This window comes from Cervus canadensis, chromosome 30 (genome assembly GCF_019320065.1).
Source record: "Cervus canadensis isolate Bull #8, Minnesota chromosome 30, ASM1932006v1, whole genome shotgun sequence".
NCBI lineage: Eukaryota > Metazoa > Chordata > Mammalia > Artiodactyla > Cervidae > Cervus > Cervus canadensis.
Window position 1 is genome coordinate 9,774,301 of NC_057415.1, and position 15,801 is coordinate 9,790,101.

At 42.7% G+C, this 15,801-nt stretch overlaps 1 protein-coding gene across 2 annotated transcripts in view; it reads right to left on the reverse strand.

Annotated features, from left to right (window-relative positions):
* Nucleotides 1-6,473: 6,473 nt before the first annotated feature.
* RASEF (RAS and EF-hand domain containing) overlaps nucleotides 6,474-15,801 on the reverse strand; it is a 93,885-nt gene continuing 84,557 nt past the window's right edge. Inside the window, exon 17 of one of the 2 annotated variants that reach the window (XM_043453768.1) lies at nucleotides 6,474-9,807. In XM_043453768.1, coding sequence (XP_043309703.1) covers nucleotides 9,702-9,807 — 106 coding nt within the window. In that variant the 3' untranslated portion in view covers nucleotides 6,474-9,701. The remainder of the gene's footprint in view (nucleotides 9,808-15,801) is intronic. The other variant, XM_043453769.1, reaches the window with a different exon arrangement.

The window sequence follows — 15,801 nt, forward strand, 5'->3', positions numbered from 1 at the left end:
ATTACTTGATATCTGAGGATTCTTTGATCAGATATCCATAAATGGCCTTTCCCAATTAGGAGTTGTTTTACTTGGTGGCTGGTAAAAATAGTTTGCCCCCAAAGGAGAGTTTTAAAGCATCTTCTATCATGATTGCAATAGCTGCAAGATTTCGAAGGCAGGGGGGCCAGCCTTGGATGATTGGATCGAGTCTCTTGGATAATAAGCTACAGGCTGGGGCTCAGATCCCAACCTTTGAGTTAACACTCCCAAGGCTATTCCTTTTTTTTTTTTTTTCATTTATTTATATTAGTTGGAGGCTAATTACTTTACAATATTCCCTGTCTTTCATGGACATAAAGTTGGAATGCTTTTTTTGGGTCTGGTAACCTCAAGGCAGGTGCCTGAGTTAAGGCCTGTTTTAGTGTAGCCTCTGCCTTCTTTTGAGGAGTGCCCCACATCAGTGGGATTGAATCATCCTGTCCCTTTAAGCTTTCATATAAGGGCTGGGTAATTAGACCATAGTTGGGTGTCCAGATTATACAATACCTAGTTAGCCCCAGGAAAGCTCGCAATTGTTTTCGAGTTGTGGGGGAGGGCAACTGGAGGATTGCTTCTACCCGATCAGAGGACAGCCTCACGGACCCATGTGTAATCTGAACTCCCAGGTAAGTGACCTTTGTCTCGACCATCTGTGCCTTAGCACGGGAGACTTTATATCCCCTTTCTGCCACAAAGTTTAGAACCTGAATTGCATGTTGTTGGGCATTTTTCTCATCTGGAGAGCAGATTAGTAGGTCATCTACATATTGTAATCTTCCCATTAGGTCCCAGGTCCAGATCTAGGAGATCCCAGCAAAGGGCCTGTCCATACAAGTGGGGGCTATCTCTGAACCCCTGAGGTAATACTGTCCAAGTCATCTGTTGGTGTTTTTCTCCTGGGGCCTCCCACTCAAAGGCAAAAAGATATTGGGATTCTTTAGCTAGTGGTATGCAAAAAAATGCATCTTTGAGATCCAAGACCGTGAACCACTTGGCACTGGGTGGGATTTCTCCCAAGATTACATAGGGATTGGGTACTGTGGGATGGAGGGGGACTACAGCTTCATTTATGATCTGGAGATCTTGAACCATTCGCCAGGTTCCGTCCAGTTTCTTTACTGAGAGGATTGGGATGTTACATGGTGAGCTGGTGGGGACCAATAGCCCATAAGCAAGGAATTTATTTATTAAAGACTGTGATCCTTCTCGAGCCTCTCTTTTGAGGGGATATTTTTTCCAGTTGGGAAACCAAGTGGGAGCTCAGAGTGGGACTGGTTCAGCTTGGTGGGCTCGTCCAGGAATTCCCTGGTCCCACACCTGGGGGTTAATTTTGTCTTCCCATAGTTTTTGGTCCCTCTCTATTGGAGAAGGTGTAATGGGTTCTTCAGTAGTAACCAGGAGCTGTAGAGTTCTAGGCTGAAAAGCTTCCCATCGCAAGGGTGGTCCCCAGTTTAGTGAGTATGTCTCTTCCCATTAAGGGAGTAGAACACTTAGGGACCACCAGAAACTGATGGGAAAATATTTGTCCATCTCAGTAATAAAGAAGTGCTTGGGTGAATCTTTTAGTAGTTGTTTTTCCTGTAGCACCCAAAATCGTACAGGTTTGGGAGGAGAAGGCTCTGGAGTAGGAGATCAAGACAGAGTAGGTAGCCCCTGTGTCAACCAAGAAATTCTCGGATCTACCTGCCACATCCAGTTGCACCCTTAGCTCCAGCCCTGTGATGGTTATCTGTGACAGGCAGGCTGGCTGGAACGGGCGGCTTCAGTCCTCTTGAACCATCATGAGGGAAGGCTTGGCACTTGACCTTGAGGCTCTTGGGTCCCGAGGGTAGAGTGCTGCCCACTGTCCCAGTTGATGGCATCTATGGCAAGCCTTTCTAGGAGACTTGTCATGGTTTGGACACTTTGGCCCAATGCCCCGCCTGTCTACAGATTAGGCATTTGCCTCATGCATTGTCCTTCAAGGACTCAGGGTTTGCCATAGGGCTGCCCTGGAGGGCGGCCAGCATCTGGGCATGGCTTGTCTCTTTCCTTCTCTCCCTTCTCCTGGGCCTTGGCCTCCTTCTCCTGTTCTCTGTTATAAAAGGTATTGGTGGCTGTCTGGATCATCTCATCTAAAGAGGCAGCAGGGTTCTGCTGCTGTAGCTGTTGTAACTTAATTCTGATATCTGATGCACATTGGGACAGGAATTTGTCCTTTAAAATCACCTGTCTCTCATAAGAGTCTAAGTCCAAATTGGTAAACTTTTGGAGGGCTTCTTTTAGCCTTTCCAGAAAGGCAATGGTGTTCTCACTGGGCTCCTGAATTATTGTTGAGACTGGGTACAGTCCCACAAATAATAGACTTCTTTCTGTTTCCATGGGTGGACTTCCTTAGGGGTGAGTCTTTCTGAAGCTTTTCCTACCCAGTACTGTTGCAACCTGAGAGCCAGGTGTCCCCGGGTTAGAGTGCAGATCCCCAGGCAGGCTGAGGCATGACAGCCTCCTAGAGATCGAATCCCCAGGCAGGTTGAGGTGTGATGGCCTCCTGAGAATTGGGTCTCTGGGCAGGTCGAGGTGTGACGACCTCCTGGAACCCCTGGGACTGGCGGATCCCCCAGCAGGTTGAGGCGTGACAACCTTTCTAGGACCAGATCCCTAGGCAGGTCAAGGCATGATGACCTCCTGGGACCCCCAGACTGGAGTTTGGGCGTCCCCAAGGTCTCCAGCATGACCAGTGCTAGGTAGGATTAAGGGGTTGGATATTAAATACAGTACTTCCCTCCCAAGGCTAGCTATTTTCTGGCTGTCCCTCCAGAAGATTGTAGAGGCAACATTGTGGGCCCGGACGGGGCTGAGGAAAGGAGCATGAAAGAATGACAGAGCACAAGGGCATAACATAAACCAATTAGAATCAATTGGGTCCAAGGTGTCAAGTCAAATTCAAGTAAACCTTAATACCCAATCTGTAAGCCAAAAGACACACCCAAAGGTAGCAGGACAGCTCTAAGGCACTGTGGAAAGATGGAGGAGTGCGTGGTTCCCCAATGGCTGGGATGATCCTCCCACTCATTAGCATATGAATTAACCTAACCAGACCACATTCGATGACCCAGCCCTTGCCCTTGGCAATGGCCCACACCCTAAAGCATGGCTTCTCTCTGAATCTTAACAAATCCACCGCTTACTTTTTGGCTGGGCTCGGGCTTGAGTCCTGGGATAGGGCTGAAGGACAGGAGGAAAAAGCAGTGGGAAAAACGTGCCAAGGAATCCCTTTCATAGCCTGCTGGAAAATTTGCTAAATATCTGACCTAACCCTCATTTTTCTCTCAAAAGATTTACTTCTCTTTTATGGTTCTGGTTCGAGATGACGGAGTAGAAAGAAATACACTCATCTTCTGTGACAGCAACCAAAATTGCAACTAGCTGTTGAACAGCTATCAATAGGAGGACACTGGAACCCACCAAAAAAAAAAAACCAAACAAACAAACAAAAAAAACAGCACGTCTAAAGACAAAGAAGTGGCAATAAGATGATAGGAGGGGTGCAATCAAATAAAATCAAATCCCATACCTGGCGGGTGGGCAAGCCACAGACTGGAGAACAATAATAGCAAAGAAGTTCTCCAACTGTTGTGAAGGTTCTGAGCCCTGTGTCAGGCTTCCCAGCCTGGGAATCTGGCAGAGAGACTGAGAATCCCTAGGGAATCTAACCTTGAGGGCCAGTGGGATTTGATTATAGGACTTCCACATGACTGGGTGACACAGAGACTGCAGTCTTGGAGGGTACAAACAAAATCTTGTCCGCATCAAGACACAGCGGAAAGGAGCAGCAACCCCACAGAAGACTGAGCCAGACCTGCCTGCTAGAGTTGGAGGGTCTCCTGTGGAGGTGTGGGTCAGCAGGGGCTCACCTTGGGGGCAGGGGTAGCAGCAGTCCTGGCAGGTGCCCCTTGGCATAAGTTCTCTTGGAGGTCATCAATAACCCTATCATAGAGCCCACAGATGCTAGGGCTGGGTCGCCCCAGGCTAAACAACTAACAGGGAGAGAGTGCAACCCCACCCATCAGCAGATAAGCTTTACTGAGCATGACCCTGCCTACTAGAGCAAGACCCAATACTCACCTCCAGTCCCTCCCATCAGGAAGCTTACACAAGCTTCTTAGCCTCATCCACCAAAGGGCACACAGAAGAAGCAAGAAGAACCACAATCTCACGGCTAAACCAAAACCACATTAAAGAAAGTTAATCAGGATGAAAAAGCAGAAGGTTATGTCCCAGATGAAGGGACAAGAAAAACAACTAAATGAAGTGGAGACAGGCAAGCTTCCAGAAAAAGAATTCAGAATGATGATAGTGAAGTTGATCCAGGATCTTGGAAACAGAATGGAGAAGATGCAAGAAATGTTTACCAAAGACCTAGAAGAACTAAAGAACAAAGAGAGATGAAATGATTATACTAGAAGTAATCAATAGCAGAATAACTGAGGCAGAAGAATGGATAAGTGACCTGGAGGACAAAATGGTGGAAATCACTGCTGCAGAAGAGACTATAGAAAAAAAGAATGAAATAAAACGGAGACTGTCTAAGAGCCCTCTGGGACAACATTAAACTCATCAACATTCGCATTATAGGGGGTCCCAGAAGGAGAAAAAAGGATCTGAGAAAATATTTGAAGAGATAATAGCTGAAAATCCCAACATGGAAAAGGAAATAGTCAACCAGGTCTACGTTGCTCTCTCCAAACATAGAGAGTCCCCGGCAGGTTAAACCCTAAGAGGAACGTGCTGAGATTCACGGTAATCAAAAGGACAGAAATTACTCTACTCCACCTTCATGGCAGAAAGCCAAGAGGAACTAAAGAGCCTCTCCCGGTGAAGTGAAAGAGGAGAGTGGAAAAAGCTGGCTTAAAACTCAACATTCAAAAAACTAACATCACGGCATCTGGTCCCATCACTTCATGGCAACAGATGGGGAAACAACAGAAAACAGTGACAGACTTTATTTTCTTGGGCTCCAAAATGACTGCGGATGGTGACTGCAGCCATGAAATTAAAGGATGCTTGCTCCTAGGAAGAAAAGCTATGACAAACCTAGACAGCATATTAAAAAACAGAGACATCACTTTGCCAACAGAGGTCCATCTAGTCAAAGCTATTGTTTTTCCAGTAGTCATGTATGGATGTGAGAGTTGGACCATAAAGAAGGCCAAGCACCTAAGAATTGATGCTTTTGAACTGTGGTGTTGGAGAAGACTCCTGAGAGTTCTTTGGACTGCAAGGTGATCAAACCAGTCAATCCCAAAGGAAACCAACCCTGAATATTCATTGGAAGGACTGATGCTGAAGCTGAAGCTCCAATACTTTGGCCATCTGATGTGAAGAGCTGACTCATTGGAGAAGACCCTGATGCTGAGAAAGATTGAAGGCAGGAGGAGAAGGGGATGACAGAGGATGAGATGGTTGGATGACATCACTGACTCAATGGACATGAGTTTGAGCAAGCTCTGGGAGATTGTGAAGGACAGGGAAGCCTGGGGTGCTGCAGTCCATGGGGTCACAAAGAGTTGGACATGACTGAGCGACTGAACTAAATTGATCAAAGTGCCAGGCACTATTCTCAGCACTTTCCATACATAGACTTATTTAGTCCTCATAACCACTCCATGAAAAAGGTACTGTTATCATCTCTGTTTTACCGATGAAGAAACTGGGGTACACAAAGGTTAAATAAGCTCCTTATTCATAGTTACTGACTAGAAGGTCCATGAGGCAAGGTTCAAACCCAAGCAGGCTGGCTACAGAGCTCAGACCTGTGGCCACTAAAATATACTGCCTCTTATTCTGTTGTGTGTGTATGTCTCTGTGTATGTGGGTCTGCAGAAACTGCAAAGCCTGCCTTATTTAAACAGTTTTCTTTGATCACCCATTCAAGCACTGTGTGCAGCAGAGGGGAGGCAGCAGCAAACAACAGGGAGAAAGCTCAAAGAATATGTCTAGTTAAACAAGTATGAAGTCAGTAAGGATGCTGACCAGTTAGAAAGGGTACTAAACAAGGCAGAGCAGGCAGCCACATCCAAACCAGGATGCACAGGGAGACTTCCTGAAGGAAGTGACGTTTAAGCTAAAGCAGAGGAACAGCAGGAGTTAGCTAGGCAGGGTGGGTGGGGGGGTGGGGCCGGAGGGTGTCAGAGAAGGGGCCTAACCCAAGGTCAGGAGGATGGCCAGAGTACGTCCTGCCGGTTTTCTACTAATGCCTCACTACTCCTGGATGTCACAACCCAAAGCTGGTCGACTTGTAACCCCCCTGGTCGAGAGGACAAGACGTGCCACAGTACCACACACCACCCTTTTCTTCCCCAGCTAGCTGCCCGGGCCAGGGTTTTAGAGGCGCAGTTTCATGTAGGCACATCCCAGAACTAAAACTACTTCAGCAATGCCTGCAGCAAAGCTGGAGGTAACACCAGAAGACCAAAGCAAGTGAGTTTTTTTTTAAACTGAATTTATAATGCAGAAAATATAATGTATTTTTTAGACATTTGTACTACCATAAATTACACATTATGGGATAATTATTAATGGTTTGAAGAGAAACAGTATAAATGAAATACAGCCACTATTATGAAAATGTAAACCATGTAAATCAAAATCATAAATAATTATTTCATTACTTAGAGGTCTTCTTAATATATATGTATGAAATTTCTTACACATACATACAATAAAAGCCCATGAAAACCATGACTCTGAAGCCAATCACTGTACAAATATGAAAATAAATCTTTATCTTTAAGCTCAATTTTATCTTCAGCAAGAGAATTGTGTGGTTTGGGCCTTATACAGATCACATTTAGTATTAAATAATCAGATGTCACATATATCATATAAAACAGCAAGTGGAAAAAAATAAATTATGAAAATGCACAAGGCTAAAAGTTAACAGTGAAAAATGTTTCTATAGCCAGTGTTCTTTTCATGTTGAAACTAAAATAATATCCAGAGTGTTAGGATACATAAAAAAGAGTATAGTGTAATTGTGATTTTAAAAGCTCTCCAAGGAGTAATTGAGACAATATGAATAGAAAGTGTAGCAAATTAAGTTCAAGTTAAAAACACTAGCTGTTTTTATTATTACCAAAAATAAACTCTAAATTTGGGAACAGCTTCATAAAATCAAATGTTGATAATAAACTTAGTTTCCTAGCAGGGCAGTGAAAGAGCTATCAGTAGCTTTTCTTTAAATAGGATCTCTAATCAGAGCTATAAGTCTAATTTGAAAGCTGTAAGTCTAATTTGAATTTTGTTACAAAAATATTTATCCACGTTAACATAGTTAAAGATGTTTGCTTCATTTATCACAGGCACCCATGTAATCTAATCAGTTTGGGTTACTGCCCCTATAGTCCAGAAGCAAAGAGCAAGATAATACTTCTGTATCAAAGGTATATACTATTATATACATATTATAAGACACATATAGACACTTTGGGGGAAAATAAATAAAGACAACACAATAACATGTATACTAACACAGTTTTGTGCAACTGCATCAAACTCCTAAACTTGAACACCATATATCAACACACAGGTCTGTTAGGTCTGTTCTAACTGGGGCTCCACAGATGCCACCGAGGCAAACAGCAGTGGTCAAACTTTCATTGCACCATGGCACAAAAATAACCATCCCTCCTTGGATCAGTTTGACAGTTCCCCACCAGCAAGGTATTCTTTTTAGTAAAAAATGTAAACTTTTTTTTCCCCTCTGAGACCAAAAACCAGGAAACAGGAATCCATGGTAGAGTTGTTGAAGACAGAACCAGTGAAAAAGAACAAAACTCAATTAGATATCACCAGTAGAGAGAAGGCACACTTTGAAAAGCTAAATGGATGTTGTGGCTATTTATAAGCTTTGTTAACATACTACCCAATTGTCATTAAAAAAAAAAAAACAACAACAAAAAACCTTGGAGAATTTAAGGTCTGATCATAAAAATTGTAAATAGAGTTGTTTTAATTCTATAAGAGGGATGTTTTTAGCTTACGTAGTACAATAAGAGCTATTATTTTTTCAGTAGGCTACTTGGGGCCTGGACCTATGAATCACGTTAAGTTCAAGTCTCTGGTTGGGAGTAACTTAGCTGGTTCTGGCCACTGAAAATTGAAACCAAAGACCATGCCTCGCTGACCCACCCTGGGGTCAGGTATTGACTCCTTTGGCTCTTGGAGACATTTCAGTGGGGAAGTTGGGGAGGCAGCACAGCTTCTAGGAGAGCAACCCCTGAGGCTGTTGGTGAGGATGAGTCCCGAGTCACCTCAAAGGGCTGACTCACCTGTACCCTAACCACAATTCCTCTTCAAAAGAGATGATTTTTCAAAATGACACATAACATTTCTTTCACTGTTCATTATTTAAGGATGTGAATGCTGGCAGCCAAGGTGTTAGGGTATCTGTTATAGAAAAGAGATTATGCTCTTAAGCCATGGGGAGGTTTGAAGTTGCATATTTTCATTTGGCAAAATGATAAATAGCATATTTTAAAAACTATATATATACATATATATAGTTCACATACCATAAGATTCACCATTTAAAGTATACAATTTAGTGGATTTTAGTATATTCACAAAGTTGTGCAACATTAGCACAATATAATTCCAGAACATTCTCATCATCCCCAAGGAAACTATATACCCATTAGTAGTCACTCTCCGTTATTCCCTTTTACCAGCACCTGCAGTCTCTTGCTGTTCTTTTTTTTCTTTTTTTTTTAAGTGAAGTGGGACAACTTTCCTGGGCATTGTATTTTCAGTAACATGTGGCTTTATACTTTTCATTAGAGTTTTTAGCAGTGAATTCAAACCATGGTCTTTGTAAGTATTCTGAGATTATAAAACACCCTCTTTAATATACAAACTATTTTTGTCCCCCAAATGTTTTCTGTATATATAAAGCAATAGATTTTTCTATCTGCACTGGAACATAAAACTTTGCCATTTTTTTCTCAATTAAATTCTATTCTACACAATTAAATTCTATTCTATACAAGAAGTGAGAAAAACTGATACTTAAATATTTAAAAAGATGAACGACCAGAGTCCTTATAAACCGTGGGCCATCACACTCTCCTTCTCACTCCTCAAAGAGCTACAGAGCTGACAGAGCCGAGGCCTGAAAGGCCAAGCTGCTTGTTTACAGATGAGGAAATGGATCTAATGTGGGTTGGTGATAGGTTCAAGACCAGAAGGCTAGTTTACAGCAAAGGTAGGATGCTAACCCCTCTTTACTAGTTTTCTGTTGACTTGGCCAAAAAGTTTGTTTGGGGTTTCCTGTAAAGTTGAGAAAAACCTGAACAAACTTTGTGGCCAGCCCAATAGTACTGAATATGGGAAGTAAATGTCATTGGTTATCTACCACATGAATCTAATTATATCAGTGAATTTCTTTTATAGCTTTGATCTGAGCATAAAAAGACTTTCTAAATTTAAGACAGGCATATGTAACCAGGGGGCCCAAATCACTCATTGAAACAGCAAAAAAGAGCCGAGGTTCTGGAGGGACCCGAGAGCACAGTTCAGATTCCCCACACTGTAACTCTCCACCAAGTGTCTGTAGGATGTACCACTTCACGTAAGAAGCAAGTAAGTCACGTATATTCAGTACCCTGGGAGTGGAGGTTTTGTGGGCCGAGGATGTTTTGGAATTAACCATTGCAACAGTTCTTCATCTGGGTTGACTTTTTGGAACTAGTGCCACTCAGATTGGTAATGGATTTGCTGTCATCCTCATCAGTTCTCTTTTTCACTTCCCTGGAGAGAGAAAGAGAGACATACAGACAGAGAAGGAGATTACTGAGGTATAAAATAGAACCATAAACAACTCGGTAGAAATAAAACTGCACTGCTAAGCACTTGCTGTCTGCTATCCAGACAGGGTGCTAAATGCTTTGTAGGTGTTGACATTTAATCCTCACAGCTATATGATTTTATTGTGTCCCATTTTATATGTGAGAAAAAGAAGGCAAAAAATGTTAAGAAATTTCCCTTAGGTCACATAGCTGAAGAAGTGGCAGAACTTGGATTGCAACCATGCAGGTGAACTCCAGCCATCTGCATTCTGAACAGTAGGCTGCACACTCATGCATGTACACAGAAACACATACCCAGGTGCATACACACATGTGCACACACTCACAGGCACACAGACTACTGTTGCTCTCTCCTGTGGTTATGCATGGTGTAGTCTGCCACACATACAGCTCATTCCTTAGGACTCTGGAACCTAGCTTCCACCGGCAGCTAATGCTTAACAAAAGCAATGATGGCTTTATAACCATTTTGTAATAATACTTAATCATGGAGATAACAGCAGATGGTTAAAATCCAAAAAATCCTTTTGTCTCTTCCTAAATTTCTTTTAGAGTTAACAGAGGCAACACCGCACCAAAGATCTCCATGATCCTGTGAAAGCCCCCTAAGGAAGTCTCCTACCCCTGGGGATGCTTGTGAAATACACACATTCAGAAGTCCCACCTTAGACAAGCTGAAAGGAAATATCACGTGGTGAGGAGTGTGTGACAGCTTGTCCCCAAGATGGCCCAGAGAATTCCACCTTCCCTGTCAGGGTCTGCCATTCCCCCACTAGTGGTGAATGAAGCTTGTGCTGCTCCCCTGTGCTCAGGACCGGCGCTCTGACCGCTCAGACCAATGGAAGGGCGAGGGAATGGTGTGCTGGCACTTCCACACGAGGCATGAATAAGGCCTGATCATCTTGAGCTCCCATGTAAGAGGCCGAGGGCTCCTCACTGGATAGAGAACAGCAGAGAGGTCCCGGGGGCTGAGGTGCCACAGGAAGGAGCACCTGGGCGACACACAGCAGACCCAGCCACAGTCCGTGTCCATGACCGCAAATGCATGAAACACCCGAGGGAGCGCAGTCAAGGCCCCTCCAGTGAGATCCAGTCTCCTCTGGTAATTTCAGAAAATAAAAGTTGGGATTGTTCCGGGGGACTACATTTTGTGTGCTCTGTTCCCAGATCCTGGGAACTGGCATGTTCCCAGCAGAGCAGTGCTATTTAATAGAATGTGATTCATATATGTAATTAAAACATTTTTAGCAGTCACAGTAAAAAGTGTAAAGAGAAATAGGTGAAATTAATTTCATTAATATATTTTAATCAACTTGGTATTACAACAGTACTATCACTTCAGCATGTTACCAATAAAAATATTCATGAGGTATTTTACAATTTTTATACTGACTTCAAAACCCAGTATTTATTTAATACACCTAGCACATCTCAGCTTGGATAACCACACTTCCAGTGGATAGTGGCCACTAAACTGGTCAGCACAGCCCCAGAAGGAGCTGATGTGCTAACCTTTGAAAACCACTGCACCATGAGTAGGAAAGAAAAGGGAAACTAGTTCTTGCTGAAGACCAGTTAATAAATGCTATGCTACACGTTTTCACGTAGTCCTTATTACACACAACATACACACTGTCACGTGACAGGTGAGCATCACAGTCTTCACAGATGAGGAAACAAAGACTCAGGAAAAGAAGGAGGATACACAGTTTAACCCATAACACCCTATAAGACCTGGTTCAGATTTATGACCTCCTGAACTATATTTGTATTGCTTAAACCACTAGGTTAGTAGGAATTTGTTACAGTGACAAGAGAAAACTAATACAGCTTCCAAATGCAAAATCTTGACCACTGGGTCATTCAACAAGTGTCCAACTTATGCCAGGCTCTGGGATCCTCAACTAGTGAGCTCTAAAGAGAGAGCCAAATATCTTCTAAATAAATTGTTACTAGGTCCTGAAAGCTGCTAACACACAAGCACAGTGGAGCCGACCTACTGGCAGGATAGGAATTCATTTAAAGAGGAAGGGAGGTTCCAGGTTCAGGGAACAGCTTGCATAGAGACAAAGAGGAATAAAAGAACCTGGACATGACTGGAGGAAAAGTTTGCTGTGTCTAGAGATTATCATTCATTTGGGAATCAAGAAGAGATGCAAACAGAAAGGTAGGTGAGATCTGGCTCTGGGGGACTGTTCAGTTCAGTTCAGTCACTCAGTCGTGTCCTACTGTTTGCAACCCCATGAATCGCAGCACCCCAGGCCTCCCTGTCCATCACCAGCTCCTGAAGTCTACTCAAACTCATGCCTATCGAGTCGGTGATGCCATCCAGCCATCTCATCCTCTGTCGTCCCCTTCTCCTCCTGCCCCCAATCCCTCCCAACATCAGGGTCTTTTCCAATGAGTCAACTCTTCACATGAGGTGGCCAAAGTACTGGAGTTTCAGCTTCAGCATCAGTCCTTCCAATGAACACCCAGGACTGATCTCCTTTAGGATGGACTGGTTGGATCTCCTTGCAGTCCAAGGAACTCTCAAGAGTCTTCTCCAACACCACAGTTCAAAAGCATCAATTCTTTGGTGCTCAGCTTTCTTTATAGTCCAACTCTCACATCCATATATGACCACTGGAAAAACCATAGCCTTGACCAGATGGACTTTTGCTGGCAAAGTAATGTCTCTGCTTTTCAATATGCTGTCTAGGTTGGTCATAACTTTCCTTCCAGGGTGTAAGGGTCTTTTAATTTCATGGCTGCAGTCACCATCTGCAGTGATTTTGGAGCCCAAAAAAATGAAGTCTGACACTGCTTCCACTGTTTCCCCATCTATTGCCCATGAGGTGATGGGACGGGATGCCATGATCTTAGTTTTCTGAATGTTAAGCTTTAAGCCAACTTTTTCACTCTCCTCTTTCACTTTCATCAAGAGGCTTTTTAGTTCCTCTTCCCTCTCTGCCATAAGGGTGGTGTCATCTGCATATCTGAGGTTATTGATATTTCTCCTGGCAATCTTAATTCCATCTTGTGCTCCTTCCAGCCCAGTGTTTCTCATGATGTACTCTGCATATAAGTTAAATAAGCAGGGTGACAATATACAGCCTTGACGTACTCCTTTTCCTATTTGGAACCAGTCTGTTGTTCCATATCCAGTTCTAACTGGTGCTTCCTGACCTGCATACAGGTTTCTCAAGAGGCAGGTCAGGTGGTCTGGTATTCCCATCTCTTTCAGAATTTTCCACAGTTTATTGTGATCCACACAATCGAAGGCTTTGGTATAGACAATAAAGCAGAAATAGCCACTTGCTAAAAGAGACTGGGTTCTTTGTAGTAGGTCAGTCGGGTGCAAGCAGGAGAGTATTAACTGGATTTTTATTTACAAAGATCACCCTGATTAGAGAAAGAATATGGACAGACTGAAGAAAAAGTGCAGAGAGGTCACTGAATCATTAGGGCCCCAGAACCCCCTAGAGACAGATGATGAAGAAAGAGGAAGGAGTCAAGACTGACTCTAGGTTACTATTTTTTTTTTTTTTTATTATGCTGTTAATAGCTTCCTGAAAAGGGGAGTATAAAGTGAAGAATAATTTTATAGAAAACACATTCAGTTCAGTTCAGTCGCTCGGTCATGCCCAACTCTTTGTGACCCCATGAATCGCAGCACTCCAGGCCTCCCTGTCCATCACCAACTCCCGGAGTTTACTTAGACCCATGTCCAGCAAGTTGGTGATGCCATCCAGCCATCTTATCCTCTGCCATCCCCTTCTCCTCTTGCCCCCAGTCCCTCCCAGCATCAGGGTCTTCTCCAATAAGTCAACTGTTCGCATGAGGCGGCCAAAGTACTGGAGTTTCAGCTTCATCATCAGTCCTTCCAATGAACACCCAAGAAAACGCATTAGGATTTAGCTATGTTGGGTCAGTCAGACCTATGGAATTTCCATTTGTTGGTGGGTGGGAACATGGAATTTTTAAAAAGATGGGAGTTAAAAATATAAAAATTGGAAGTCACCTTCTAGACACAGTTTTAGGAACCATGGGGATGGAAGACATTAGGCAGAGAAAGTAAGAGCAAGACAGTGCAGAGTAGAATCCTCACATTGCCAGCATTTAAAAGGCAAATCAGAGATTCAGAGTAGTGCAAAGGCCTAATTTTGCCACTTAGTATCTGTGTCACTTTGAGCAAGCTGATAAAGCATTCTAATTCTCAGTTTTCTTATCTGTACAATGGGTACAGTAAACACAACATCTTCACAAGACAACTCACATCTCTCTCTTCTGGGAGGTCCAACAGGCCCCTATCAGCTATGTATCATATGGCTACCTGGTCATATTTTTCTTCTTTTTCTCTAATTTTAAATCACACAGCTTATCTTACATACCCTGATATCTCTACAAGGCCTTCATGCTGAGCACTCATAATAATGCAGATATTATTGAACCATGAAAGCAAATATTAAGGGAGAAAAACAGGCTGTATTTTTCACTTGGCCTTCAGTTTCCTTAAATCTACTCAAAATGCAGGCACTCCCACTTTAAGGGAATCAGGAAAATACAATTTCAAACATCTAAAACAGGTTTAAGGCTGGGAAAACTAAATTACCTCACTCCAAACTGCCATATGCTTAACTGCATTTTAAATGAATCAGTCTTATGGGCAGATTTACACCCAGTGGGCTCAGCAACAGTGCTGAACTGATATTATCAGCCTGAGCTTTTTATGTTTTTCTCAAATTTCAGGCCATTGAACAATTTGATGCCTGTTGTACTTGAATCTATTGCAAAATGTTTAAAGCCTGTGGCTCTAGTGGTGGCAGACTGACTTCCAACTACTGATGGACAGTAGTTGGAATGAACGTCCTGTCAGCCCTACAGGGAAACAGAATTTCTAGGAACGACTTTTCCTGGGATTGAGAGGTTTTTCAAGAAAAGGCAAAGGAATTCAGGTTGTTAACCGAACACTTATGACCTCCCTTTAAAAACAAACACTGTTTCAGACAGTGCAAATCCATAAACTTTTCTAGTTCAGGTTTTAAGACATGACATGGGGAACTATCTTATGAGATCAAGTCAAGAATTTAATGTTTTGCATTATACGCAACATTTTGAAGGCTGTAAAACTTTTTAAAGTAATCTTACTGGTGGAAACGAAACCATTTTCATTTAAGACTTGGTACTTTGACAAACCGTCAGATGACATGGTATAAAGCAAATTAAAGGCTCTACAAATCTGCTTTATTTATAATGTTCCTATTTAACATATTGTTAATGTAACTAACCTAGAGGTCTCAACAACAATTTAAAAAGCTCTTTGATGAGTGATTCACAAGAAGTGAACTTGTTATCAAAATGCATCTGCACATAGCTGTTTTAAGTAAAGCTACATGTAAACAGGGTGGTTGCTAGGCTGACTCAACACACTTATCTATGGAATCACAGGCTGTCAGGACTAGAAAGCCTTACGGATCATTTTCTTTAACCCCTTCCCTCATTTTACAGATTAGAAATGCCGAATTTAGTCAAGACTCCACAGCTATTTGGGGCAGATTTAAGATTGGACTTTGAGCCTCCTGACACTACTCTCCTCCAGCATGCTGGGCAGAAGCCCTCAGCCACGCAGAGCGCCTTAGCTGCAGCTTCCTTTCCTGCTCAGCTGGGGCAGCAATGTAGCACCTCCTACCTGAGGTGAAGGTGGTGCTGAGCCCTTTATTCTACTAAAGTTAAGATTCTTATAAAACCAGAATCTCACAAATGATCAGAAAAAGAACTACATGCCTAAAGTGGTTTTGCTTTGTCAGCAATTAAAGTTCATTGGCTGGATTTTAATAACGCTCGTTTCTATATTTTTCTTTCTTTCTTTCTTTTTTTTTTTTTAAAGTATTTAAACTATTAGACCAGTAAAGAATCATCTTTACACTTGTGGCAGAAAACTAGCAGAAGAAAT